A 26,267-nucleotide genomic window follows, 5' to 3' on the forward strand; every position below is an offset into this window, starting at 1 on the left:
GGAGTTGAGCCGGCTCCTGGTGACCTTCTGCACCACAGAGCGGACACTGCCCAGTCCTGCGCCATCTTCATCATCTTTGACGTTTGAGTGCATTGCTGCAGCTAAGCTGTCCATCCATATCATGGAGGGTTTCCCTTGTTTTTGTTGACCCGCCCCTTTACCAAACAGGAGGTTCCTTTCCAGCAATTGGTCTTTTCTGATGACATGTCCAAAGTAAGCGAGCTGAAGTCTTGCCATGCTCACTTATAAGGAGGATCCTGGTTGCACTTCTTCTGATCTGAACCACATTCACACACCTAAAATCCACATCCATTACCAAAGAAGTGGAGCACCTGCGAAGTTTCTTCCATGATTTTAACTGGAAGAAACTCACACTTAGTATAGACATGTTTCTACCCCTTAGATTCTACCCCTCCTTTCCCTGTTTGGGTTTTTTATGTATGTGACCCTGCAGCTGGCTTATCAGTAAGTGACGAGCTTACTGTGGCGGGTTAATCCATTCTGTATATTATGCACTGAACGAGCACTGGCATGCAGTGGTTAGGTGCTCAGTTGCTAACTGAAAGGTCGGCAGTTCGAACCCACCAGCCACTCCACAGGAGAAAGATGTGGCAGTCTGCTTCTGTACAGGTCACAGCCTTGGAAACCCTATGGGGCAGTTCTACTCTGTCCCAGAGGGTTGCTATGAGTCGGAATCAACATGACAGCAGTAGGTTTGGTTTGGGTTTTTTATACTTGTGTTAAGGAGCTCTGGTGGCATAGTGGTTAAAGCGCTTGGCTGTGAAGCAAAAAGTTGGCAGTTCAAACCCACTAGCTGCTCTGTGGGAGAGAGATGTGGCAGTCTGCTTCTGTAAAGATCACTGACTTGGAAACCCTGTGGGGCAGTTCTACTCTGCCGTACAGGGTCACTATGAGTTGGAATGGATGCGACAGCAGTGGGTTTGATATGGGTATTATGCGCGAAGTTAAAAAACACTCGGGACAACAATGGTAAACGCTCCCTCAGAAGACTTCAATTCTCTAGTTTTATATGGTCATTTATTAAATTAGAGGCTGAAAAGTAAAAATATACTTTAAAATGAAAAAAAAATCTGGACACTGGACCCCAGTAAAATCATCAGGAACACGAAGTTCTAAGAACCACTGCCGCCGACCCTGCCGCAGCGCACTTCAGCCGGCACCGAAATAGCCTCTGTAGAGGGAACGCCACAGAGAACGCAGCAAGGACCGAGGACACAGAACACTCTGCTTGGTGTGCACACAGGGCCCGGTGAGCCTGAAGTTGGGGGCCTGCTGACTGGGAGGAAGCACAGCCCAGCCCTCGCCATCTTACCTCCCACACTCGTCAACAACCTGATCTTCGTCCTCAGGTGTGGAAACACAGGCACAGGGCAAGGGGGGGTGGTGGGTCTGACCTGACGGGGCTCCGAGTCCATGGTGGCCCCCACTTTCAAAGCTGCATGACAAGACAAGCTTTGTGTGACAACCTCTAAGGTGGAAATGACACAAGACAAACTGGGCCACAGGTAGGATGGAGGGCCGTGCAGAAGGAACTTGGATTGTGCACGAGACAGTGAGCAGGTGCTGAAGAAGAGCTGTAACTTTCAAATGTGATGATGAATTGCTTCACTGGAGAAGCTCTTAAACAGGAAGAGAAGGCATAACACGAAGGGAGGAAGCAGCTTATCTAACTAAAGGCCTTATAAAATGTGATCTATCTTTGCTTTTTTTAAAAAAATAAAGTGTTCATGAAGGAGAAAAATAAGAGATCACAGTTAAGTTTAGAGGTGTCCTGAACTAAGCCCTCTTCATCAAAACAGCGCCAAGCCAACCAGGGCACCTTCTTCCTGACTGCTCACGAAGGCTTGCTGGGCTGTGGCCCACATGGGGGCTGCTCCCAGGACTGGCTGTCCTTCCGATGCCCCACAGGTCACACCACGTGAGCAGAGGGCCCGCCCCAGCCCCCGCCAATGCTGAGGCAGAAACCAGGCCACACCTAACACCCGGGGAACCAACGCCACCACACGGGGCCTGGAAGCTGTGAGCTCCTATCTGCTTTCCCGTCATTAACCAAACAGTTCCAAAAGTTATACTTTTGCTAACCACCTACAAGTCTGTTACACATGCACACCACCAAGCAACAGTGTGGGAAGGAGAAGGCCAGCGGGAGACGAGAGGCAAGCTCACTCTGTCAAGCATCCGTAGTCTGCCTACTCAGTATGTGTCGTCATCTGCTCCACCACGAAGTTAGACCTCTAAAATCCACAACTACGAAACAGCACTTGGTGCAACACTGAGACGGTGTCACCATCCCACCCTATGGCCATCACACACTTCTTCAGGCTTACAAAAATAAATATTTATCAACAACATAGCTGACCAAAAAAACCAAAAGCCAAAAAGACACCCCCAAAAGGTGGCAGAAAGAAGTTATCTTCTGGCTGACACTAAAACTTACCCTATATTTTTAGAGAGAAAAAGACGGAAATTTAAGCATTAGCTCCCTCATTCTAAATCACTCACAGAAGCCCAAACTGCTGGGGTTTATCTGTACGTCCACACGGAAGATTCTACGTGGAAAGGCTGGGTGTGAGCACTTGGAGGAAAATAGTTGCTGCAATTTAACGCAAAGCAAACACGCTGCAAGCCCGTAAAGACATGCTGGTCTTTCAGTGGTGTGCCTATTCTCTACAGTGCCTCACTGAGAAGCTGCTCACTCTCCCGATTTTCACAAGTAGGTGGAACCCAGCCTGGCCCTAAACCACCTGCAGTAGCCAGAACACAGGCTGACAGTTGGTGATCTGGAATGCTACACGCACTCACCAGGTGGTGAGAGATCGTGCCACCTCTAGCCTCTCGGTGGGGTGTTTAGAAGGTTACTATTCACCAGGTTTCCGCACCAGTCACCCGGTGCAGTGCACAGTAGTCACTCAGGGAACGTCAGTAGTGAGCCACCAGGGCCTAAACCCTTTAAGAGACAAATGCTAGACACTCCATTACTTCCTACCCTACCTCCGGGTTGTGTTTAGGTTCTACCAATACCAGGGAGGCCCCTTGGGTAAGGTTTCAGGGCTCACAGGGAACACAGCGCCATGGCACGCAGCAGCTCACCGCGGATGGGGCTCCTCTGGCAGATGCTTACTTGCAGGGGCTGAGTCAGCGCTCTGTCCGCCCGCTGCACGCATGCTCAGATGTGGACCCACCTGCACTTGCTGGGCCCTGTGCTGGGGTAGGCCTGACATGAGAGGACGCCAGGCAAGGGCCCGATGTTGATTGCCAAGGAAGTGTGGCGGCTTCGCCACAAAGCCTGAGACTGCTCAGCTTGCCAAGGACAAGAAGACACGGGTTGAGCCCAGATCCATGAACAGGGAAAATAAAGGAAGAACGTGAGTTCCAGTTTGAAAGTTCTACAAGCGACCCCAAGCCAGCTGCTAAAGGATTCTGTATGCCTCAGGTAACAGGTCTGTTCCAGTAGGTCAGACACCTAAATGCCATTCACCAAGTCAGAAGGATGTACACATGTCCCGGCATCCTCAGGGACAGGAGCTACCACAGGGTGCCAGGAGGGGAGCAGAAACACGAGTCTGCGCATAGCACAATGCCATACCGCGCAGCCACTCACCCAGCAAGAGAAGGAAAGGAAAGGAAAGCCCCCCCCATACCCCCCACCCCTAGACTGACGGCAGGGCCTGGCTACCAGAAGCTGAGACCCCACATGCATCCGGCAGACCAGGGCTGGTGGCGGAATGACCCCAGAAGGGTTCACATGGTGCTCGTCACTGATCTTGTGGGACAGTTTCTGGGGGCTCTGGGTTGGCAAGTCCAGAGTGGGGGACTGCAGGATGGCGGGGGTGTGGGGGCCACTGAGCAGCGGTGGCCCTAGGACTCCTCGCCCATCTGCAGCAGGGAGTTGATGGCTGCATCCTTGCTCCCCCGCTGGGCCTCCAGCACAGAGCGAATCACCTCCTTGTCCATATTGGGGAACATATCCTGGATTGCTTTCAGGTCCTCCTCGTTACAGCGGGGCTGCACAGGCATGGCGGGCGATGGCATGGCCATGGGCACCATGCCGGGGCTGCAGACAGCGGGCATCCCTGCAAGGAGAAGAACGGCGCGGTAAGGACATCAGATGGTGCAAAGGCGCAGCTCTGGTCTGGCTGAGGAAGAAGACAGTGCACCTGCGGGCGCCCTGAGGGACAGGGAGCAACGCAGGTCTTGCACGACCCCTGATCCTACAGGGGCGGCCATCGAACAGACGTGTGGGTGGGGGGATGCAGTCCCTTCCTTCCTGAAGCTCCTGCTCTATCCAACCACCCTCCTTCTGTGCCCAGACCCAAGTTCTATCTTTCAAAGCTCACGAGCCTATTTGGGAGTCACCATGGAGGGGACATAAACAAAAGTGGTCGCATTCTCTGTCCCTAAGAACTCACAATTTATATCATTTATGTCACAAAGGTTAATCATTATTAACCCAAGGCCACAGAACCGTTCTCTCTGCCTCAGAAAGAAACAGCGAATACAACGCCATACTGTCATCCAGATCTGAGACTCTCCATCTCGCCCTCATCCTACATCCTGGAACATACATCTGCAGCATGGCAAACGTGTCACTATCATCTTATTTGACGAGGAAAGAAAAACCATAGAAAACCACTAGATACCTCAACAAGGCTGCACACTGTTTGTAGTGAACACAAAACACATATTTTTAAAAACCCCAAACAAGAAAGTGTTGGCACGGGAACCCTGGGCTCCCTGGGACCCCGCCTTGAGCACAGTGACCATGACTCGCCCTGCACCTGCTTTCCCCACTGCTGCGAAGTGCTGCTGTGGACATCTGCCCGGGTTTATGGATGTTTATGGTGGAGGGAGGGTGGGGTGAGCATTAAGACCCCAAAACTCAAAGGCACAAACGCCACACTCCGTCTGGGCCTGCTAGCACCACTCTGGGCCTGCTAGCACCACTCAAGCCCCCTCCTTCCCACTCTGCGAGAAGTGGATGACAAGCCAAGACTGAGAGGTGGAGGTCAGAAGACTACCAAGAGGAGCCTTACAGCTCTGACTGTGAGAAACACCACCTATCTCTATGTCTCTGGCGTAGCCGGCTCCCAAGTCAGAGGTCCAGCTCATCCTCATGGCACTGCACGGGTGAGGCCCCCAAAAGAGAGAAGAGCACAGAAAGGGCCAGCAAGACACAGTGGGCAAGACAGAAGAATCCCCACTTAAATCTCTCTTCAAAAAGAGGGACAGGATCGAAAACCCATCAATTCTCTGAACTTCGAAAGCACAAACGATCCTACTGAGTAGGCCCGAGGGATTGTTAGATCAAGAAATCATTTTACGGTATGATTTTTTTCCTTTTATGTTCAGAAGATCCCAAAAGCAGCTGTGCCCCGTCTCTCACACTGGGCTAAATGCAAACTATCACGAAGGCCCCAAAGATGCTGAAATGCCGCTGAGGGCTGGCATAGCCGCACACACAGACACCTCTGGAGTCAAGGGCCATGCAGCCCTCTGAGGCGCCTGCACTTTCTCCTCACCAAGAAGATTCCACAGAAAAGCCACCAGGTCTCGCTGCAGTGGGAACACTGGGCTCTCTGGGACCCCACCACCTTGAGCACAGTGACCAGGACTCGCCCTGCACCTGCTTTCCCCACTGCTGGGAAGTGCTGCTGTGGACATCTGCCCGGGTTTATGGATGTTTATGGTGGAGGGAGGGTGGGGTGAGCATTAAGACCCCAAAACTCAAAGGCACAAATGCCACACTCCCATTGATTTTGCTGTGCTGCCGCGGACTAATTCATGAAGGTCCCTCACTGATAAAGGCAGACAAAGGCAGCAGAAACGACCACATTCAAGCCCCCGTCTGCTTCCCCAAACAGGTTGTGACCTTTTCTTACACATTCAGACACTAAATTCCTGTGTCTCCAAAAACTTCAGCTCATCAACTTTGTGCTGACAATTCCGACTCCTACATACGTGCACAGCGCTCAGACCCGGCACCAGACTCTTGCTGCTGGGGGGCCTGGGTGAAAAGCCAGCACGTCACATGGTTTTGAAAGTGGCTCAGCCTCTGTCCCACTCCTCTCCTCCCACTCCACAACCTCGGGGGTCACCTCGTTCGAGACGCCCGCAGGGGGTGGCCACCCACCTGTGATGGGGACGTAGCCAACTCCCTGCTGGTACACAGTGGGCATCAGGACCACGGGCTGTGGTGGCATCATCATGGCGGCCGGCAGCGACTGAAACACAGATGGCCCCTAGTCACATGAGAACCCACCACATGCCCAAACCTCACCCCTCCTTGTCCCTCCCAAATGTCCACGAGGGGACAGGGGTCGTGGGCTCCGAGGCTCTTCCGTTCTCTGTCCACCTGCTCTAGAGACACCTGCTGAGGAGCCAGGGAGGGAACAGAGCTGGTCGCTAAGCTTCCACCCGAGACTCCACCCCCTGATCACTGGGAGACTGTCAGCTCTGCTCCGACTTGGGGCCTACACCTACTCTACGTATGTCTACGTGACTAAAAACAACACAAGTCACCAATGAAGTCTGGGTCGACGCTTCCTTTAAAGGTGGCATGTGTTGTTAACATGTGAAAACCACTCAATAAAGGAAAATGTTAAATCTGAATTAATTTCTCTTTAATGAATCAATTTCATTCTTTAGAAGCTGCTGTGTGTGAGCTGCAGTTTGGAAAACGCTGATGTGGTGTGACATTACGTAACACGGGTCCCTTCTCACTGGGAATTAAGAACTGTCACGTGACGGCTGGGACAAGCCCCAGACGTGCGAAGAGCCTGCTCCTCGTGGGTGACCCGGCGGCAGACCTTTCCCACACTGGGAGCAGCAGAGCCACCACCAGGCTCTGGGTGCGGCCCCCAACAGCCACTGCACACCCTCTCCCTGGCTCCCCTCGCCCCCAGGGCCTCACCGTGTAGGACAGGACCAGGTTGATCATGCCCTCCTTGTCATCGCCCTGCCGTCCGCTGAGGCTGTACCACTCGTCCTCCACATGGCCCTGCTTGAGGGACTCAGGGATGGTGACGTGTGTCCAGGCGATGCGGTCATCCATGGAGAAGGCTCGCTGGAGGAGGGGTGCAGTGCTTGGCTGTGTGTCCTCAGGGAGCCCCACCTTCCTGGCTCTTGGCGGCCTCCTGAGCCCGCCCCCGTCTGCAGGAGGCCTCTCCTGCTCCCGCTCTGTGACTCCAGCCCAGCCACCTTCAAGCCCTCTCCCCATCTGTCGGGCCTTCACACCCTCTCCCTGTTAGACCGCAGCCCTGTGCTGCCCCATGTGTCTGTGAATACATCCCCCTGCACATCTGTCGTTCCTCTACCTCCCTGCAGTCCACGTGAGATAAGCATTCCCTTGCCCTCTCCATTGGCTACCCATGAGCACCATGGGGGAGCTCCCGTCCTCACCCTACCCCGCCCTGTGGATGCCCCCATGGCCCTGCTCTCTGGTTGACTCCAGTGCTGTCATCTCAGCCCAAAGCAGATGTGGGGGCAAGAACAAGGGAGGAAAGGAGAAGCCCTCCCCTGCCTAGCCTCACCCGTCCATGTCCCCCTGTGCAGGCCCGTAACTGTTCTGAGGACCACGAAGAAAGAAACCACGGAGGGGAGGGGAGAGACATGTCCTGTTCTCCTGCCTTGCTGTCCACACCCCACTGCCCTCCCCTTGCCCCCCACAAGCTGTCGCTCTGGAGACCACAGCCCCCCATGCACTCCATTAAGTCCAAATCCTGGCTCTGGCACCCATAGCCCCAGTGTTCCATGTGGGGAGGAGCACAGCCCCTCCAGGAGGACAGGCATGCTCAAGGAGACCTTTCTGGTCTGTCCAAACCTCAGGACCGTCTCTCTGGAGCTGACACACAGCACTGCTGACACGTCAGCAAGGCCACACTCCTCAGGTGCTCCAAACGAGCTCGCTCCCGACTCCCCAGAGCTACGTTCCCACCAGTATAGTGCGAGCTCACTTTAAATTCACCTACTCGTGATTGCCAGCTCCTCAGACACACTGGGGGGTGGACATCACGTCCCACAAAATGTTCCATGTTGCTAACAACATGTATGTACCTGGGGGGGGGTGGACATGTAGATATCACGTCTCACAGAATGTTCCGTGTTGCTAACACGTATACCTGGGTGGTGGACATATAGACATCACGTCCCAGAGAATGTTCCACATTGCTGCTGTTGGAAATGACATGTGTATACCTGGTAGGGGCAGGGAGGGTATATAAACATGATATCCCACAGAAGATTCCGTGTTGCTGTTGTTGGTAATAACATTTCCAAGTGTAGGGTTGCTTAAGAACCTGAAAAGGACATATCTTGTTCAAAACAGTTGGGGAACCGTACCCCTATAAGCCAATGTCATGGATTGAATTATGTCTCCCCAAAAATGTGTGTATCAACTTGGTTAGGCCATGACTCTCAGTATTCTGTGGTTGTCCTCCATTTTGTGATTGTAATTTTATACTAAAGAGAATTATGGTAGGATTGGAACACCCTTACCAGGTCATATCCCTGATCCAATGTAAAAAGAGTTTCCCTGGGGTGTGGCCTGCACCACCTTTTATCTCTCAAGAGATAAAAGGAAAGGGAATCAAGCAGAGAGTTGGGGATCTCATACCACCAAGAAAGCAGCACCAAGACCAGAGCACATCCTTTGGACCCGGAGTTCCTGCACAAAGAAGCTCCTAGTCTGGGGGAAGACTGATGAGAAGGCCAAAAGAGAGAGAAAATGCACCCCTGGGGCTGACACCCTAAATTTAGATTTTAGCCTACTTTACTGTGTGAAAATAAACTTCTCTGTTAAAGCCATCTGCTTGTGGTATTTCTGTTACAGCAGCAAGAGATGACTAAGACACCCAACGAATAAAATGACAAGTGGAAGGGCACGTCTATAGTCCCCAAGAGCCTGAAATAACCTTCACGATGTCGTGTCTCTGATGCATACAGCTATGCACAGCCTGACCCTGCAAGAGAGCTTCACGTGGTCAACCAAGGTGGGATGGCCCCTCACCTCATCAAAGATTTCGAGGTAGAACGAGTCCACGCCCGGGGGCACTGTGCACTGGATGACCTTATTCCAGCGTGGGTTCTTGGCACCGTTGTGTGCCGTCGGGGTCTCGTACACAGCATAGCCCAGGCGTATCCGGCAGTATGGGTCCATACGGGTCATTCCATAATTCTTCGCCAACTTGGCCTGAAAGAAAGCCAGTGTCAGAAAACGAGCCGGGACTATGGGAAGCAAGTGCTCGCTGAAGCTGCACCCTTGAACTCATCACGGAGGTGTCTTCCCGGGTGTGTATTACAATCATCAAATGCGCCTGAACACGGTTACAATTTGTAAGGAGGAGGCGCCACTGGATGAACTGCGTGAGTCTAAGATGAAACACTGAGGCCACAGTCTGACAGTATGTGACCAAGACCGCAGTCTCTCGGCTGAAAAACTGTCCCGGGACACAGCAGAGAGCCCTGGAGCCACTCTGGGGAGAAGTGGGGCCCACTGAGGCACATGCTCATGCCGACAGAGCCTGCTGATGTTCGCTCTGCAGCACTTTGATGCCCCGGCCCAGGGACTGCACGTGGCTCCCCCTTCTGCCCTCCTGGAGTGGGACTGTTCTGCCTATTACCTAGCAGGTTACAATAAATCCGTAGCCACCCAGGTGAAGGACAGCAGGAGCCGGACTAGGGGTTGGCTCTGCACCTGGATCCACTCTGAAGGTGGCATTGTGGCCCTTGCTGAGGGGCTGAGTATGTGTGTGAGAGAAAGGAGTCAAAGGAGGGTCTAGGGTCTCAGGCCTGAGCTTCTAAAAGGATGAAGATTGAGAAGCAGATTGTGGGGGGCTGGTCTCAACAAGAGCCCCGCTTTGGACACTTCACATCTGCAACACCTACTGGGCCTGTGGTGCGGCCCCGAGGTGGTGTGCTGTGCCGAGTTTGGAGGGAAGGGGAGCAGCCCAGCCTGGGCTAGGAGGACAGCATCCCAGCATACATGGTGTTCAGACCATGTGTACATGGCCCGTTGTTGTGCCCTGGGGGAGCAAAGGGAAAAGGGCAGAAGGCCCAGGGCATGACCCCTGGAAGCCAAGGGGAGAAAGTTTTATCGGAAAGTTAGTGGGAAACTGCAGCCAGCAGTCACATGACGGGAGCCAAGAATTCTCCCGTCCCCTGGACTGGCTGGGGCAAAGGTGCAGAGCAAGCTCGCCTGCAGGGGCTCAAGGGCTGGCAATGTGGAGAAGGCCAGGTGGAGCAGCGAGCCCTGGCCGGGCACCCTGCAGTGCCCCACTCCACCAGGAAATAGTGGTCTACGTGGAAAGACAACCCGGTTTCCATTCGCCGGCACTCTCTACTGAGGAGAAAAAACCTACTCGTGTAAAGGGATTCATTCAATAAGCAAGCAGAGGAAGTGAGTGTGTTATCTTAGGAACACTTGGATGAACAAATATCTGAAACTCATTATGATGAGAAGTGGGTTTGACTGTAAACCCATTAACACTGAACAGTACTGCCAAGTGTTTGGAATGCTGTTAAGCCTCTTAACATTGATTTCCGCTCACAACGAGGTCGGACACAGTGGTTTTTTAGTCTACTGTGCGTGGATATATCTGTTTCTATGAAATTGGGTGGCTCACGGTTTTACAAAAAGTTTGGTGCGATCAAACCATTTTTACACACTAACAGTCTGTTCTGGTTTTCATTCTAAAGTCTATTTAGGAACATGCAGCAGTTCTACTCTATTAACACATGGGGTCACCATGGACAGCAGCTAACAACATCCTAGCTGACTACACCATACTGTTCCTCCAATGTGTGACAACTGGGCCCTGACTCAGTGTCACCCTCCATGGAGGGGATACCTCTTGCTGCCCCACTGTCCTGGGGAAGGCCACTTCCCTCCGTAGTCCCAACACCTCACCAGCAGCTGTGAGGATCGGGCTCACACGTGTGGGCTGGTGCAGGCGTGGAGCAGACGCCAAGAAATGCTCACCATTAAGTATCTTGATTATGTCTTGCAGAAACCTGGGTAATGGTATTTTTCACGTGCATCATTTTTCAACATTAGATACAGGTTTCAGGAAAAATCAGACCAGAAATAAATTCACATTTATCCACATGGAAAATGTAGTATAAAACTGGAAGTTCACAACTGCATCTTGATTTCATGGACGCTGCATCTGCCTGCCCCCCACTGAAATCAGACGGCCAGGCCCACCTGCACCACGGTGATGCTGGGGCGCCCCCCCCACCCCAGATGGCCAAGCCCACCTGCACCATGGTGATGCTGGGGCACCCTCCCCCCGACCCCACACCAGATGGCCAGGCCCACCTGCACCACAGTGATGCTGGGATGCCCTCCCATCCACCCCACACCAGAGGGTCGTGCCCACCTGCACCACAGTAATGCTGAGGCGGCCCAGGGTGCCCACGGTGCCCCCATACTGCAGCTGCTGTGCGGCCTGGGCGTCCAGCTGGATCTGCTGCTGCTGCTGTGTGGGTGTGATGCGGAGGAAGTCCTGTGGGAGCTCGCCGATGTACACCTGTGACACCGAGATAGGAGACGGTGGGGCCATTAGCCAGGCCGGTGACCCGCAACACAGTAACTTTCTTGGTATTCCTGGAACCCACCCGTCCACAGAGTGGTCAAGAGACCCTGAGTCTTGGCCCACACCTGCCCCCCACTCAGGACCTTGACCAAGTCCCTGGACCCTGCTGGATCTCAGTTTCATCACCTGTAAAACAAGGGGTCAATAAGGTCCAGGGTTTCCAACCTGACCTCCCAGAGGCTCTAGCACTCTGATGCTCACACGCGTCTCCCTCAGCAGATGCCACACGTAACCAGAGCTCGCTGCTGGCCCTCACACGCTTCCCCTACAAGGGCTTTGCACACTCAGAAAGCCATGGGATGTCTGCAGGTGGTTTTAAGGGTTACCGTGCTCCGCATCTGTGTCTGTGGTCAGTCTGTCCCTACACCGCTACAAATGAATGCAGGCCCTATGAGCTATAGTCACCTACTCAAACAAATGAATGAAGTGAAATCTGAGCCTTGGATCTACAGGCATTTGGGAAACTCTCTGCACTGATACACTTGGGATATTTCCATCTGAAACACTTCAAATTCAAAAGTGCCCTGGAAGAAAAGAAGTAAACAGATTCAAGACAAAAACGCCATTCTGCTTCTCATCTGACCCTCTGTTACTACACTGCTGCCTTGAAAACAAGAAGAGAAGGACCCTCAGAGCCTGGAGGCATGCCTGGTGCCGGGGTGGACCAGAAAGCCGAGGCCGTGTGTGCTTGACAGGGACAGTCCTCACAGAACTGGAAGGACCAGGAAGAGCTCGCAGGGACTCCTGGGCGTAGCCCCTAGGGCAGGTTCCGCTTGGCAATGAGCGAAGGCGGCCATCCAGGGATACATCTAGGGGGACACCGGGAGCACTTCCAGAGCCAGGGTGCCAAGCAGCCTTGCAGCAAGGCAGTGCCAACCCCAACCAGCCCACAGCCCTGGAGTCCAAGCCGGGCAGGCCCAGAGAGTGCAGGCAAGGCCGCCCTGGCAGTGAAACCACACGCCAGCCACAAGGGCCGCTTGCAGGTGAACTGAAGCCAGTCGATGTCACGCTGACTCTGCTCTGCCTGGACACCTCAGTGCAGGCCCATCACTGCTAAGAGGTGCTGTCTACCCTCTGGGCTGGGGAAGCATGTGAAGGTGAAGAGCTGCAGGAACGAGAAAGGGAAAGGGTGCCCTGGAGCTGGAGAAACGCATACCATGGTGGCAGCAGAGCTCCCAGACGGTGAGAGGACGTCTGTCAGACCCTGCTCTGCCCAGGCGTGAAGGACTGAGGGTTTTCAGTGTGGACTGTGTGTGTGACCAGTGTGCGTTTTGGCAAAATTGCAACTTCCGAGCACCGTCACCAGCGAGGGCAAGTCTGATACCCCGGGCTGGTGGGGAGAGGGTGGAATATCCAGTGTGCTGGCCTCTGTCTGTGCAGACCACCCCGACAACAGCCCGTGTCATGGGCTCCTGCATGACGATACGCCAGGCCAGCACCAGAGGTGCTATGTAGATTCTTTAAACTCTAGTTCCAACCACCCTGTCAGCAAACCCATTTGTGTCCACAAGCATCCTCCCGTGAGAACTCCCTGGCCTGCCCTTCAAACATCCTTTGGAAAGGTTGTTTCCTGCCTGTCTCCCCATCTCGGCCTGGAAAACACCCAAACCACTGAGAGCTAGCTGGAGACAGTCAAAGAGGAACCCACGGGCTCTCAGAGCTGGTCTGTGTGGTCCCAGCTGGGACACTGGGACAGAATTTCCTGGCAGGCTGGTGCACATCCGCCAGGCACCCCACATTGTCATGTCTGTGCATGATCTCTGCCCCACTGGGTGGGAAGCCCCGAGTGGAGGCCACCTGACGCCATCTGGGCCCGTGCAGATGCAGCACAGGAGAGCCAGGCGTCCTGGTACGTGTGTCTACCCACCAGCAGGCTGGCCAGCAGCGTAGCTTCTGCTGGAGGTGCAGGCTGCCCGCGAGGCCCGAGGTTGCCAGGAGGAGTGCTGCGGCTCCCTCTTGAGAGGCCTTGCAGGACGGCTTTGTCTTGGGGTGGCATCTGCCGGGGCATGTTCCACAGGGTACCAGGGGGCCCAGGAAAGGCCTTGAAAACAGGGCTCCAGTTCCTGACGCAGCTCAACATGGAGTCGCCACCTGACTCAGCAACTCCACTCCTGGGCCACACCCAGAAGACCTGAGAGCAGGGACTGAGACTGGTGTGTGCACACCACCGTCCACTGCAGCTCTACTCACAAGAGCCCAACGGTAGAGAGAGCCCAAGTGCACAGCAACACACAATGTGGTCCGCCCATACAACGGAATACCACTCAGCCACAAAGAACGATGACATCCTGACACGCTACGATATGGGTGGACCTTGAAAACATCAGACACGAAGGAACAAATACCACAGGACCCCACTCACATGAAATATCTAGAACAGGCACCTGCACCGAGACCAACACATCTGTGGTTACCAGGGGTGGGTGGGAGGCGGATGGGCACCGTGGCTGAAGAGGTACTGAGTTCCTGGGAAGGGTGATGAAAAAGACAACATCAAACAGTACTGACGGCTGCACAACAGGACGACCGGAACTAAAGTCCCTCAAGTATACACACAAAAATGGTTGAAACGACCATTATTCTGTGATTTGTATCTTCCCACAATAAAATTCTTGAAAACAAAAATTTAATTAATTATATGTATTACTTGGGTAAGGATTTACCATAAAATTGGCTTTATGGCAACATGAACGTTCTCCACCTGTTTATAAGAAAAACAAAACAGGGCCTTGGCCCAGCACTGCAGGCTGCCACCCTCTGAGAGTCGGAACTTCCCCGGCGCTAATGCAGATGCTGGGCCGGCCGGTGTGGAGAAGCTGCTGGCCCGCCCACCCGCTGAACAGGTTCCCACCATAGGACTCTCCTCCCAGGGACGCCAGGCCATGTGCCGCCCACACGCATGGGACGTGCTGCCTCATGCATCCTCCTGGTCTAGACACAGCCCAGGCGTCGGGCCTGTCACTGATTTTGTTGCTCAGCCACCAGGAGTGGGTTATATCTTGTAGAACAGACCACGTTAGCCAAGTTCATGGGGATTAACGTGCATGGCCCAGATCCTAATTTAGTTATTCTGGGAAGTAACTGTCCAAAAGGCCTGGCAATCTACTTCTAAAAAATCAGCCGCTGAAAGCCCTACAGAGTACAGTTCTACTATGACACACATGGGGTTACCAGGATTGAGTCAACGCGACAACAACTGGTACTGGTAGATTTTCATTCAAGAGACTGCAACTGCTTTTTAACGGGGAAAATTACATCAAAAGATCAAATGATCTAATTTTTTCAACAAGAGTTTAAATATAAAATTATTAATATGAAGCATGGATTTTTAAGCAAATTAAACAGCGTAAATTGAATATGGAAAGGGGGTAACACTTTGAGGAAACCTGGCAAACACTACCCTGGCAGGTGATCAAGGTCAACATCACCAGGAATAAGTCACGTGGCTCGCAGCCAAATGGTTAACCACTGCACCACCAGGGCTCCATCTTTCAAAATAAAGGGGGAGGAAAATTCATTGCGCCACCTAACCTGGCCTGTACTCACACGTGAGTGGCTGGAGACACCATGGAGCCTGACTCGTGAGTGAGTGATCCCTCTTCCAATGGCCAGGAGCTCCACGTGGCCCCTAGGGAGCCCAGAGATCAAACCAGTCTCTCCTCCCACATGCTCTTTCCTCACATCACCATACCTCGCACCCCCTTCACACTCTCAGTGATGACCTTGTTTCTTGCAATGGGAAAAAGCAAAAAAACAAAGAACCCAGAAGCAGCTAGGAAGAAGGCCCAGCACGCCTGGCCACCCACTGAGCTTGGGCTGCTGGCCACTTGCTCTCCCTCCCACAACCACAGGCACCAGCTGAGCTCCCAGCCAGCCGCCTTCTTTCCTCCCTCAACTACGGGCACAGCCAGGCTCCCAGCCGGGCTTCTCTCTGCCCACCACCACCAGCAGGGCTGTGCTGCCAACTGGGGCAAGCGCCTCATGCCCCTTACCTCTCTCTCTGCGTTGTCACTTCCTCTCTCTGAGGGAGATCTTGCACTCAGAAGCAAAACGAAAACCAAAAACCAAGCTCCTCTTGTCCCACACTGCCATGGGATAGGACTCAGTGGCCTATCTCCCTCCCTTGACAGCAAAGACACTGAAGGCTGGATGCAGCCCTGACTGCCGCCGCCCTCCTGCCGTCCCCCTAGCCCTCACCACCCTGGCTGGCCTCCGGCACCTGGCCCTGTTCAATGATATTCGCTGAATAAATAAACGGTGTCTCCTGCATCTAAAAAGTCAGCGACAGCATCCACACTATTCACCCATCGCCCTGAGCAGCTACCATCATCCATGAGGGCTGGTGGCCTCAAACGCTCTGTCTGTGATGGGGTGAGCCCAAGAGGAACGCCTTCTCTCTGGCCCTTCACCCAAGTCTGCCACCCCCGCTTCTGTGACTCAGGGGCCCAGGCCTGCTCACCAGAGGACCCGCTTTGCTGCTCCTCCCCTTTTCCTAACCTCTTCCAAGGCCTCACTGCAAGAATCGAGGCTCTTTCTCTGACCGTCAGCCATCTTCCCTGTTGGCACAGCCCACCCTGCACTCTTCCTCTAATTATTCACAACAGGACAGGCACCTAAGGCCGAAATGTGTGGATGCCCCAAGGCTACTGAGGCGCATAGGTGACGTGGGAATCCTGAATAAGGGAAGCTGACAGGTTACAGTATTAAACCCAGTTGCCTGTATGCAGAGGAGACCTGAAGGAGAGGAAAATGAGTCAAAATGACAATAACCACTGTTCCCAAGCAAATGGCAGAACCTAAGACGTGACAGAGGAATGACGACTCTGCTGGGTCTCCCAGGACTTCATGGCATATGGCCCCTTAGCCACTCACTCCTGGGGCAGAGACACAAAAATCCGTGCCCCTATGAAAACAGAACAAAACCCAAGCCAACAGTGGGCCCCTGATGGACAGAGGGGTGGGGAGACGGAGACATGAGGTAAAGCAGGTACCGGAGAGTGCTGATGTGCAGTCCCGGGGGTGCATGGGCTGTTCTGGAACACCTCTCCACTCAGCTGTGTGTGGGAAACCCTTGTTCTCGTGGTGCGCAGATTTTAACAAAAGGAGACAAGTAATGAATATCAGTAAATTACAAGGTATGTGAAAAGTAGAAAAGTAAGGCAGAGGGAGGCATGTGGACAGCTGCCATTTTCAGTGAGGTGGGCCTCACTAAGAAGCAGAGACCTGAAGGACATGTAGGTGTGAGGCATAAACCTAGGAGAAGGAAGAGCTTGTTGGGAGGAGGGAACACCTGTGTCAAGAGCCTAACTAGGAGCTACCTGGCAGGTCCAGGGGCAGGGGGGAGGCAGCGTGGCTAGAACAAAGTGAGTCAGGGGAGCAGGAGAGAGGCCAGAGAGGTGAGGCGGCAGCCAGAAGTGGGGGCTTCGAGAGCTACTGGAGGGCATCTGGCTTTGGCTCTTAGAGAAATGCAGAGCCGGGGTTGGTGAGCAGCTGGGGTTGGCAAGGGGCTGGCGTGGGCGGTGGTCTGACTCACACGTGGCCCCTCGTTCAGCACAGCAGGAGGACCTACCGGGCAAGCGTGTAGCAGTCTGGGCGCTGCAGAGGTTGAGAAACACTCAGGCTTTGACCTGTTTTAGTCAAGAGGATTTCCTGGCAGACCAAGTGCTGGGTGTGATAGGAGAGACAAGGTCACCCCAGGCTGCGGTCTGAGCAGCACAGAGGATGGCGCTGCCATCACATGAGATGAGAAAACTCCAACTCTAGACAAGGGGAGGCAGGTGTGGGGGAAGGACTGGGGGCCATTCTGTATTGCTATGTCTGAGATGTCTGGTACGTTCCAGGGGAGATGGCAGGTAGCAGCTGACGAATGAACTGGAGCTCAGGAGAGAAGCTGGAGCAGATTCCAGAGCCACCGCCCATTGTCCCTGGGGCGTTTAAAGCCAGGACCTGGCAGGGGTCCCAGGAAAGGGAGTGATGACAGAGAAGAGGAGAAACCAGCCCAGGAGACAGAGAGGCATGGCCGGGGCACAGGATCCCAGAAGTCACATGGAGGCAGGGTCCATGAGCAGAGAGGGTGTGACTGGGGTGCAGTGTCCAAAAGTCACATGGAGGCAGAGGCTCCGAGCAGCAGGGTGGGGCCACTCAGTCCACTGTGGGATGGTCAGGGTTCTCAGAGGGCCCAGGACTCACTGTGGCGAGCTCCTGAACATGTCAAACTAGCAGCTGCCCTGCCTCCGCCCTAGGCCTGGAGCACCCTTCCTGCCCATCTGCATAACTACAGCCTCCTGCTGTCCCGCCCAGGGGCCAGCCTCACCCTCGGGCTGAGGGCACAATCAGCCCTCCCACAGCTTCCATCACTCAGCTGGTGTGGAAGGGAAAAAAATTAAAAAAAAAGATAGGTATTCAAAAATGATAAATGGCCATGAGGAATAATAGCAAAGTTTTGTTTTGAGAGAAACGAAAAATAACTCGTAAGGCGCTAGCAGCTTGCATGTTCACAGTACTTCTGTACGCCACGCCCAGGTATGAGCACCAACCCCAGGAGAAAGGTATCATCTCCATTTTACAAATGAGGATGTGGAGGCACAGAGGCTGAGCAACTGGTCCAAGGTTAGAGAGCTGTCATTAAAATTAAAGTCTCAAATAATTTACACTAAAAACTCAATGGATGAATTTAAAAGAAGTAACAGAGAAACATAGTAAATTGGAAGACAGATCAGAAAAGAGTGTCCAGAATGCAGCTAGAGACAGAGAAGAAAAACCTGAGAGAGAGAAGGAGCGCATGAGAGACAGAGGAGAAGCACGTGAGAGAGGAGGAGCACATGAGAGACAGAGGAGGAGCACGTGAAAGAGGAGCACGTGAGAGACAGAGGAGGAGCACGGTGAGAGACAGAGGAGGAGCACGTGGGAGACAGAGGAGGAGCACGTGAGAGACAGAGGAGGAGCACGTGAGAGACAGAGGAGGAGCACGTGAGAGGAAGAGGAGGAGCAAGTGAGAGACAGAGGAGGAGCACGTGAGAGAGGAGCACATGAGAGACAGAGGAGGAGCACGGTGAGAGACCGAGGAGGAGGACGGTGAGAGACCGAGGAGGAGCACGTGAGAGGCAGAGGAGGAGCACGTGAGAGACAGAGGAGGAGCACGTGAGAGAGGAGAAGCACGTGAGAGGCAGAGGAGGAGCACGTGAGAGGCAGAGGAGGAGCATGTGAGAGGCAGAGGAGGAGCACGTGAGAGGCAGAGGAGGAGCACGTGAGAGACAGAGCAGGAGCACGTGAGAGGCAGAGGAGGAGCACGTGAGAGGCAGAGGAGGAGCACGTGAGAGGCAGAGGAGGAGCACGTGAGAGACAGAGGAGGAGCACGTGAGAGAGGAACACATGAGAGACAGAGGAGGAGCACGGTGAGAGACCGAGGAGGAGGACGGTGAGAGACCGAGGAGGAGCATGTGAGAGGCAGAGGAGGAGCACATGAGAGACAGAGGAGGAGCACGTGAGAGACAGAGGAGGAGCACGTGAGAGACAGAGGAGGAGCACGTGAGAGACAGAGGAGGAGCACTGATGAACTAACCCTCAACAGCGGAAGCCCAAAGAGAGAGGGCAGGATACAATCTGTCTACTGCGAAAAAATAACCATCCATCTAGAATTCCACGGGCAGCAACATACCTTTCAGGAACGAGAGAAAAGCCATTTATAAACAAAAACTGAGAGACTTTGCCACCAAAGGAAATTCCAAAGGAGGAGCCTGAAGCAAAAGCAAAGTAATTTGAGATACAAGAAGGAACAAGAAAGTAGCAAATGAATGAGCAAATCTTAGCAAGTGTCGACCATATGAAAAATAATCATAACGACTTGTAGGGCCACAAATAAAAAGCAGGAACTACAATCCATGACAAAAATAGCCTCTGAGTTGAGAAGAGGCTACCTGAGATGGCGTGCCAAGTCTCAGTACGGACCAGGGGCAGGGTGCCTAAACACAATCATTAACTTAAGACCCCGATAAGCCTCCCTGGGAAATGTCCAGGACACCCACTAAGAGAACAGAAATATAGTATGTATTTTCCAAACCAGTAGAGAACAAAAAATTGAATTAAAAAAAAAAAAAAATCCTTTAACCTAAAAGGAAAGACAAGAAGCAATAAAAAGACAAAAATGAAGACCAAAATGTTAAATATGTGTGTATATACATAACAAAAAACCCAATGCCCTGGAGTCAATTCCGACTCATGGCGACCCCAAAGGACAGAGTAGAACTGCCCCATAGAGTTTCCAAGGAGCACCTAGTAGATCTGAACTGCCAACCTTCTGTTTAGCAGCCGTAGCACTTAATCATTGCGCCACCAGGGTGCATACACATGCATATATATGACTATGATAAATTTAACATGCTCCAGCTAAAAGACAGTGATTTGATTTTTTTTTAATTCCAGGCATATGCTGTTGATGACAGGCCTATCTTAAACATAAATGTTCAGAATGTTGGGAAGTCAAGGATGGAAAAATTCCATCAGGCAAACATTCGAGAAGAAACCTTGAGTACCGACACTAGTATCAGACAAAACAAGTAAAGGCCAAAGGCTTTCCTAGAGACCAACAGGTTGCCCAGGCGTCTCCTGGCTTGGCGAGCTCTCCCCTTTCCCGTTCACCCCGTAAGTCCTATTCCTCCTTCGAGTCTCAGAAGCTCTGACTTTCAGAGAGAGACAGCAATTCTAAACTCTATGCACCACATAACAGCCTCCAAGAATCCAGGGCAAACATTCACAGAAACCCAGACAAACAGGACTTTCCCCCACAGTGGGAGGTTCACTCCTCCCTCGGTCCCCAAGGCCCACTTGAGCGGCTGCCACAGGGCGAAGATCAGTCCACTTGAGCAAGAAAAAGAGTAACGGGTGTCACTGACTCGACCACACGGAATCTATGAAAATCCACAGGTGCGTGATGATGCTCGAAAAAGAGAAAGCCAATCATGAACCTAAAACTCCTGCCTCTGAAAACGGGAAATTAAAGGGAAAGAATTAAGCATGGATCGTACCTTTCCTGTACAAATTATATCTCAGGGAAACCAGACTATCTCAGTTGATGGGGAAAGCTCTTCTTTATGAATAATCCTAATAAGTGTACAACCATCAACACAGGTAAAAATCGCCCTCTGCTGTTCTAGTGAAGTCCCTGACCGAGCAACAATAATCAACGATGCACAGGTGATGAGGCCTGGATGGTCATGGACCACCCAAAGACCACCCAACGGAGAACCCGCTGCTCTGGGGCTGGGGAGGTGGGGTTAAGAAAAGGAGGGGTCCTGCTGACACCACCTGAACTCGCTGATCAACCAACATCTCCAAAAGTACGATAACTAGTCACTGGCCTTTGGGCCCAATCGCCCAGGTTCCGTGTGATGCACCCACACATCTGTGAAGGGGGCTTGCCAGAAATGTTGAACCTGAACCTGATGAAGCCTCCATCGCTCTCCCTTCCAGGTCACAGGCAGTGCTGTGGTTCAGAAAGGGCCCCCCCCCCGCCACCCCCCACATGCTCGAGTGGACTCCTACGAGCTGGGTGTGCCAAAGAGCTGGAAAAATGGTTGTGTGGGCGACATGGGATCTCGGGCCTTGGATGCGAAACCTAGCTCTGCCCTGCCCCACAGGACTTCAAAATGTTATGTTTCAACCTAGATGAGAAATACATTTGATAGTGCAATCCAGACACAGACACAGGTATAAAAGCATGCCATACGTAGAATGTGAACTGGTATCTTCACTAAATACGAGGCAGCACTCTGATATTTTCTAGTCCAGTCCATCTCATTTAAAAAATAATTGGCCCAAAAAAAAGAAAGAATTGGGGCTCAAAAGAGCCAAATGATGCAACTGCCAAAGAAAAAAAAAAAATAGGATCACAACACACTAGAGTTCACAACCCACTCATGGGCGGCGGCCTGCTGTCTGAAAACACTCCTGTGGCTGGGTGACTTGTGCCAGAGAAGTGCCCGTGCCAAACCCCATCGCTCAGGCTGATGTGCCCACTCCTGGGGGAAGAGTCTGTTGATTATTCAAAAAGCAGGTCCTCGGAGAAGCGTGCAATGTTATGCTGTAAAAGACCTTTGGTCCCTTTCAGATGATCACGCAGTTACTCACCGGGGCTTCTGCATAATCTGTGGACTGGACAAAACAGTGAGGACAGAAAGGGTTGTAATCATAAAACCATGAGTGTTTTTAAAGAGGCGAATCCAGCGTGGGACTGTGGCTACTCAGGGAAACAAACTACAATGATGACGGAAGCACCGCACCTCCTGCAGCTGAGGCAAAGCGAGAACTGCAGCTGCCCCGCAGAAGGAAACACAGGCTGATTCTTCCAGAGTAAAGTCAGGGGCGTAGTTCATAACCCATCACCCTCACCAGGCCTACCTCCCCTAATGCTCTTAGTCTTCACTGGCTGGAGGAAAAAAGAAAGCTCCCCATATCCCTCATCAGAATTCTCCTTTCCTCCTTACATTGCCATGGGACTTTGGGTGTACGCTAGTGGGAGGCAATGGTTAGACACTGGAATCACACTCCAGGCTCCCTGGCTGAGGGACCCTGGGCAGTGGCTTGACCCCTCCCTGGCAGCTTAACCCCTATAAAGGTGGCTCCCTCAGGTACATGCAGGGACTGCAAATACCTACCGCACAGGGCTACCTTTTACTGAGCACTGTGTAGCCACTTTCCAAATGCTACCTTTCCCTAGTACTAGCTCCTATTACAGTGCCCACGAACTTGTTACTTATGACCCCTTCTGTGTGACAGCCAAGGACCCTGTTTATTTCCCACTGCCTGCAGCAAACAGCATTGGACATAAATACCAGATCAATAAATCCTTCCAAAAGTAAGCATTCTTCCACTAGACTGAACAACAAAAAAAGTACACTATGGTGACCAGGTAAAACCCACTGCCAGGGGCCAAATCCAGCTCTTCCACTGTTTGGCAGCTCCAAAGGTCCCTCCCATCTATAACAGGCATGCTGTCCATGGTCTGTGCTGGCCTCACCTGTCTGTCTGTCTCATGCAGAGGCACAGGCACCCACACCAATGCAGACCCTTCCTAGGCTTCCTGCTGCCCACCACACCCACCCTCCCATCCAGCCGTCTGCTGCTCCCTCCCTGCTGGCCTCCTTTATTCCTCTTGGTCTCCCAGACCCATGAGGAGGAGCAGTCATCTCTTAGTTAGGGGGCTCTCCCCTCTCCCATCCACCCTGTAACTCCTGTTCCTCCTTCAAGTCACAGGTTAGAGGTTACTGCCTCAAAAGAACGACCTCTTCCCAACTCTCAGCCCAGGTTAGGCTCGGTTACACATTCTCACTCTGGGCTTGGAGTTAAGACCCACCGACTCGATTGCAACTGTAACTGGGCGGCTGCCCCCTGACCTTCAGGTCTGCCGACTGGTCCCTGTGCTACAAGGGAAGACCCCAACGGCAGGAAACTATGTTTGGTTGTTTGTTCACTGCATCCTAGCTGCCTAGCTGAGGGCCCAGTGCCCTGAACATCACGATCAACAACACTGGCTGAATGAGTAAGGGATACCTTTTCCAGTGGTGCTACAAGACTCGTTTTGAGGATGCCTTACACGGCCCTACAATGGCCCTAACACAGACCTAACATTACCATCTGTTCACAGGTCAAGGAGGGCTCTTCTACGATAGCTGGACATCTACATGCGCTGTGCACCAACGGATGACCATCAACCCACGCAACTGTGTCACACAGACACCAGCCTGTGCACCAACACGTGGACATCAATCTACATGACTGCGTCACACACAGACACCAGCCTGTGCACCAACACACGGACATCAATCTACATGACTGCGTCACACACAGACACCAGCCTGTGCACCAACACACGGACATCAATCTACAGGACTGTGTCACACACAGACACCAGCCTGTGCGCCAACGCACGGACATCAATCTACAGAACTGTGCCATACACAGACACCAGCCTGTGCACCAACGTACAGACATCAATCTACAGGACTGCGTCACACAGACACCAGCCTGTGCACCAACACACAGACATCAATCTACAGGACTGTGTCACACACAGACACCAGCCTGTGCGCCAACGCACGGACATCAATCTACAGAACTGTGCCATACACAGACACCAGCCTGTGCACCAACGTACAGACATCAATCTACATGACTGCGTCACACAGACACCAGCCTGTGCACCAACGTACAGACATCAATCTACATGACTGCGTCACACAGACACCAGCCTGTGCACCAACGTACAGACATCAATCTACATGACTGTGTCACACAAAGACACCAGCCTGTGCGCCAACACACGGACATCAATCTACAGGACTGTGTCACACACAGACACCAGCCTGTGTACCAACATCAATCTATATGACTGCATCACACAGACACCAGCCTGTGCACCAACACATGGACATCAATCTACATGACTGCGTCACACACACACACCAGCCTGTGCACCAGCACACGGACATCAATCTACATGACTGTGTCACACACAGACACCAGCCTGTGCGCCAACGCACGGACATCAGTCTACATGACTGCGTCAAACACAGACACCAGCCTGTGCACCAACACACAGACATCAATCTACATGACTGCGTCACACACAGACACCAGCCTGTGCACCAGCACACGGACATCAATCTACATGACTGCATCACACACAGACACCAGCCTGTGCACCAACGCATGGACATCAATCTACATGACTGTGTCACACACAGACACCAGCCTGTGCACCAACACACAGATATCAATCTACATGACTGTGTCACACACAGACACCAGCCTGTGCGCCAACGCACGGACATCAATCTACAGGACTGTGTCACACACAGACGCCAGCCTGTGCACCAACACACGGACATCAATCTACACGACTGTGTCACACACAGACGCCAGCCTGTGCACCAACGTACAGACATCAATCTACACGACTGTCACACACAGACACCAGCCTGTGCACCAACGTACAGACATCAATCTACAGGACTGTGCCACACAAAGACACCAGCCTGTGCACCAGTGTACGGACATCAATCTACACAACCGTGTTACACACAGACACTAGCCCCAGAAGCACTGTGGAAAGACATCAGACAAAAGCGTCACTACCTTGATGTCACATGTCCTACATACCTGAATCTTCTCTGAAGCCCCCAATTACTCATTACAGAACGTAGCTTATCTCAGTTTCATGTAGTCACAGAGCTTAATGACTGTTTCCAATCACCTCGGCGACAGGAACAGCTCAATTTATGCCAGGCACTGAGCTAGGCATTGTGCCTGTTTAAGCTCAGCCCAGCGGGAAGGGGGCCAGCTCCACACCCATGAGAGGAGCTCTAAGGACTGACCAGAAGTGCTGTCAGCCCGAGAACCTGGGTGGAAGACGGGCTGGTGACGGTGGCAAGGGGCCTTGGGACTGAGGTCAGTAAGGTCCCAAACAAGGGAGATAAGTTCCCGGGAGTGTAAACAGGTACAATGAGTCAGCCCTCACCCCACCACGTGAGGTAGATCCTACTGCTCCAGACAAGGGAAATGAGTCCCCGGGAGGCTGAGAACACGTCCCAGGTGTATGAGACAAGCAAGAAAGTGACAGGGCAAGGAACTGGCCGAGCAGCCCCAGAAGCCCTGCTCAACCATTATACACACAGCTCTCGAGGACACAAAGATGGGAGCCTTAATTTAAAAGTCATGGTTCCCTTGCTTCTCTACCAGGCAGTTACGAAAAATGAGAAAACTGCAACCGGCCATCCCCCTGGAATTCCCTGTCCTGGCTGAAGACAAAGAGATGGCAACACTGACAATCAGAAGCAAGCCACAGATGCCCCTGCTGCCTCTGGAACCGCCCCACGCCCGGTTCGGTACGATGTCCGCCAGGCAGCTTACTTTCCCACTTTAAAAAGGCCCTGTGCCCAAAGACGGGCTTCTAACACGCCTGCGTCTTCCTTCCCAACTGGGAAAAAACGCTACACGAAAAGGGTTCTTTAACCAATGTCCAGCTTCCAGGGTGGGCGCCCGGACAACCCGGGCTCCCGCGAAGCTCCTCGGCCCCCGCCCAGCCCTGGACCTTCCGAGTGAAGCGGCACAACCACGGCCTACAAGGACCAAACGCGACCCCCACGGCAATTCTGCTCCGCCGTCTCGTCAGCGCTCGCCAGCGTGGCCGTCACAACCCGGGCCTCAGAGGACCGGCCTAACCCAGCGGGAGGTGGCCGCCACCGGCCATTCACCCCCAGGGCGTCCCGGTCGGTCGGTCGGTCGGTGGGTCGGTCGGTCGGTCGGCGCCAGCCCTCCAGCGACGTCACCAACACCGCGGCGGGGAAGACGCCCCCCCCTCAGGAGCAGGGCGCCCCTTCGCGGCGCTCGGTCCCCACCCTCCCATCTGCAACGGAGGAAACGGAGCTCTTGGGGGGGGCCGCCAACCGGAGGCCGCCGCTCTGCGCGGGGAAAGGGGCGCCTGAGGAGCGCCCGTCGCCGCTGAGGAGAGGGGCCCGCGCCCCGCCGCCCCCGCCGGGAGACCTCACCGGGCCGCGCTGCGTGCTGACGGTGGTCGCCATGGCGCTGCGGGCGGCTCCGCGCCTCGCCGACCCCAGAGCGGACCCGCCGGCGACCCTGCCGCCCCCGCCGGAGCCTGCG

The 26,267-nt window shown here is 53.3% G+C and overlaps 1 protein-coding gene across 3 annotated transcripts; it reads right to left on the reverse strand.

Moving 5' to 3' along the window:
• Positions 1 to 1,016: 1,016 nt before the first annotated feature.
• Positions 1,017 to 26,267, reverse strand: TOLLIP (toll interacting protein). Of its 3 annotated transcripts, XM_064287555.1 has the most exons (6): positions 26,156 to 26,267; positions 11,397 to 11,546; positions 9,026 to 9,208; positions 6,932 to 7,084; positions 6,152 to 6,242; positions 1,017 to 4,094 (listed from the first exon to the last, which is right to left on the reverse strand). In XM_064287555.1, exons 1-6 carry the CDS (start codon positions 26,186 to 26,188, stop codon positions 3,880 to 3,882), a joined length of 825 nt encoding a protein of 274 aa, XP_064143625.1. In that variant the 5' UTR covers positions 26,189 to 26,267; the 3' UTR covers positions 1,017 to 3,879. The 3 variants fall into 3 exon arrangements, with proteins under 3 accessions (XP_064143625.1, XP_010599967.2, XP_023397343.1); XM_010601665.3 differs by lacking the exon at positions 26,156 to 26,267 and having other exon boundaries at positions 11,397 to 15,737; XM_023541575.2 differs by lacking the exons at positions 6,152 to 6,242; positions 6,932 to 7,084; positions 9,026 to 9,208; positions 26,156 to 26,267 and having other exon boundaries at positions 3,877 to 4,094; positions 11,397 to 26,082.

Source organism: Loxodonta africana, chromosome 7, assembly GCF_030014295.1.
Source record: "Loxodonta africana isolate mLoxAfr1 chromosome 7, mLoxAfr1.hap2, whole genome shotgun sequence".
In the NCBI taxonomy this organism is placed as follows: domain Eukaryota; kingdom Metazoa; phylum Chordata; class Mammalia; order Proboscidea; family Elephantidae; genus Loxodonta; species Loxodonta africana.

Coding starts and splice junctions, on each gene's coding strand:
- TOLLIP (XM_010601665.3), bottom strand. CDS start 11,735: ATGAAACTGAGATCCAGCAGGGTCCAGGGACTTGGTCAAGGTCCTGAG. Junction 9,209..11,396: donor TCAGCATTACTGTGGTGCAG/GTGGGCACGACC, acceptor GCTTTCTTTCAG/GCCAAGTTGGCGAAGAATTA. Junction 7,085..9,025: donor ACCTCGAAATCTTTGATGAG/GTGAGGGGCCAT, acceptor CCCCTCCTCCAG/CGAGCCTTCTCCATGGATGA.